Source organism: Schistocerca serialis, chromosome 12 (genome assembly GCF_023864345.2).
Source record: "Schistocerca serialis cubense isolate TAMUIC-IGC-003099 chromosome 12, iqSchSeri2.2, whole genome shotgun sequence".
NCBI lineage: Eukaryota > Metazoa > Arthropoda > Insecta > Orthoptera > Acrididae > Schistocerca > Schistocerca serialis.
The window spans coordinates 91,662,307-91,665,058 of record NC_064649.1 but is presented as its reverse complement, the minus strand read 5'-3'; the positions used below and the strand labels follow the sequence as shown (position 1 = coordinate 91,665,058).

Genomic DNA, 2,752 nt, shown 5'->3' with positions numbered 1-2,752 from the left:
TTCTTCTAGAAGACCCAAATCAACTTTGCTTTTATCTGACATTATTCACTGTTACCTGAATTACAATTTGCACACAATAACAGAACTGAGAACAGCACCGAAAAATCACAACTCACTCTTATGACTTATGAGTTCTTCACTTGTTCTGAATCTGATAGTGAGCACTAAACACAGAGTTGTTCATATCAGCGTGAGATGCATCGACCATTCGACCGGAACAGGTCTTCGAGGAAAAGAATTGTTCTGAAAGAAACCGTCGAAGTGAAAACTAGTAATGGAAACCTATTTGCATTCATATTCGAAAATTGTAAAATTAAATAATTTTAAAATTAAGTAATTTATTATCAAATGATCCGTACATGAAAAGGCTGCTATTTTGCGACTGAGGTAACAACTTTACCTGAAGTGGCTCTGTTGTTCCACGGTTGTACCAAGAACATCTTTGGCAAAAATGAATGTGTCATAATCTCTGAATTGAGCTGCCAAGCAGAAGTGTAGTTTGTTTACCGCGTGTGGGATTTTGTGATATGTTGTGATAGCCTTTGCTGTTGTTATTGTGATTGAAAATGACTAAAATCAAACCAAAGAAAGTTACTACAGCAAATCCCGCAGCAGCGTCTAGCCCCCCGCCAGTAGCAAATCTCAGCACGTTCAATTTATGTAAATTAATAAAGTTATTAAACAGAAAAAAATTATTGGCCCTCAAATGGTTTCAGAGAATAGGCATGCTGAACAGAGAAACAGCGTGTGATAATTGCGGCAGGCCGATGACACTGGTTCACCGACAAAATTGCACCGGCTCCAGAGCTGACAAGTATGAGTGGGAGTGCAATAAATGTCGAATGTGTACCAAGTCCCTAAGAAATGGCACTGTTTTCCAATCTAGTAAATTGTCACTTCAGAAAATTACGATTCTGATGTATTTTTGGGCACATGATTTTCCACCATGCGTTGCTCAGAGAGAACTTTCGATTACTGTGCGTACTGTTAATAAGTGGTATCTATTGTGTCAGGAGGCCTGCATGGATGCGCTGATCAGAAATACTTCTAAGCTTGGAGGAGAAGGACGCAACCTAGAAGTTGTAGAGGGCAAACTTGGGAAGAGGGCAGTAGATAATTACAGGACCCCAGCAGAGCACCCTGTCATTGGCGTTATTGATGTTGACAATGGTAGCTGCTTTTTGCAGGTAGTGATAGGTAACACAAAAGCTACACTGATAACTTTACTGAAAGAGAGGATTGCAAATGGAACTACACTTCACTCAAAATGCTGGAGGCTTCGTGAATGCTATAGTGACGATAAATTCTGTAAAGTTGTCAAGAATCATAAACTTACTCTCAGTAATGAAGTGGGAAACACCTTTCAAAAACTTCATGCTAAAGTGTGTAAATCAGGAGATAATGTGGGCACAGAATTGTCATTTGATCCATTATTGTGCGCTGCCATTTACAAGAATGCCATGAAAAATGAAGAATTTTTCTTTGTGAAATTTCTCGGAGAACTAGGAACCCTATATCGTGATGGAATTCGGTAAGCAAAATAGAGGATGGAACTTGCATATGTCACATGAGATGTCAGCATAAGCTCTAAGAAATATTTTGAATTTCAGATATGAGATGATGAGCCAGTTGGAGCACACTGATTCGGTAAGTAATAACAACAGATTGCAACTTTTTAATGGTCAAAAGCTGACATTAGTAATTAGTAAGATACCAAAATTTCTGTAGTGGAAATGTGATTGTTGAAAAGTGTACTGTTTAGTCTCTCAGTTTTTATGGATGTATGTCAATGGACTTGTGTCTTGTATTATGTGTTGCACAAATATACAAAAAAGGGTCATATTCTTACAAAGTTTAGTTCATCAGTTTGATGCCATTATTGTTCCTGCACAATCAGAAACTAGTTTTCATAATAGAAAAAGTGTTCTAATCTAACTGCTTAGTCTTCTGTGGCCAGAGTCAATTGACATTAAAAGTTTTCAAAGTTTTCTGATTAATCGGATCAGCACAGCTAATGCACACCAGTAGACCCAGACAAAAAGGCCACTGTAACCATTGCTAAATCATTGGCTTGTCCAGTATAGTTTTTTTTTTTTTTTTACAGTGGGGTCATTTCATGTCAGTTCAACCAGGGGCTCCAGCTCATAGTCTCAGAGTTGACTGAAATTCAGTACACTAATTCTACCATGTGTAGAACACTCACGTACAAAGTATTAGTTTCCCCCGACAATTAGTTCCAGAATTATGACTTGTGAAAGAAGGTGGCATGACCCGGAAATTGCAACCCGCATCTGGCAATCTATCTTCAGACCCAACTTCAGGTCTTAATAACTTTGGAACTATTCCACACAGTTCAGTGAAATTTTTACAACCCAGTAACATCCATTTAGAGAACACACTCCATGAATCAAAACACCAACAACATATTTCTGAGGAAAAATAAAAAATTCCGAAATGTGATTAAAAAAATGTAATACGTTAAAAGGTACATATTGTAGGTGCCCTCTATGCCAAATATAATTCACTCAAAAAGGGTATAAATTTTTTGTGGTAAGCTTAATGTGACCTAAGCACACACAGAACTCACCATGCCCATATCAGTCGCAAAAACTGAGTTACATGCACACGAAAATTCAAAAATTTAAGAAATTACCTGAAAAACATGGATTTTCTAAGTGTGGTAGCACAAAAGGGACAAGTCGTATCCAAGCCAAATTTCACGCACTGCGTAAGTAGACCATAATGATATATA

The 2,752-nt window shown here is 37.6% G+C and overlaps 1 protein-coding gene across 1 annotated transcript; it reads left to right on the top strand.

The window, feature by feature from the left end:
- Positions 1-485: 485 nt before the first annotated feature.
- On the top strand, positions 486-1,728 carry LOC126427961 (uncharacterized). The gene is made up of 2 exons (XM_050089849.1): positions 486-1,531; positions 1,611-1,728. The coding sequence occupies exons 1-2, from the start codon at positions 567-569 to the stop codon at positions 1,726-1,728; spliced, it is 1,083 nt and encodes a 360-aa protein (XP_049945806.1). The 5' UTR covers positions 486-566.
- Positions 1,729-2,752: the final 1,024 nt, after the last annotated feature.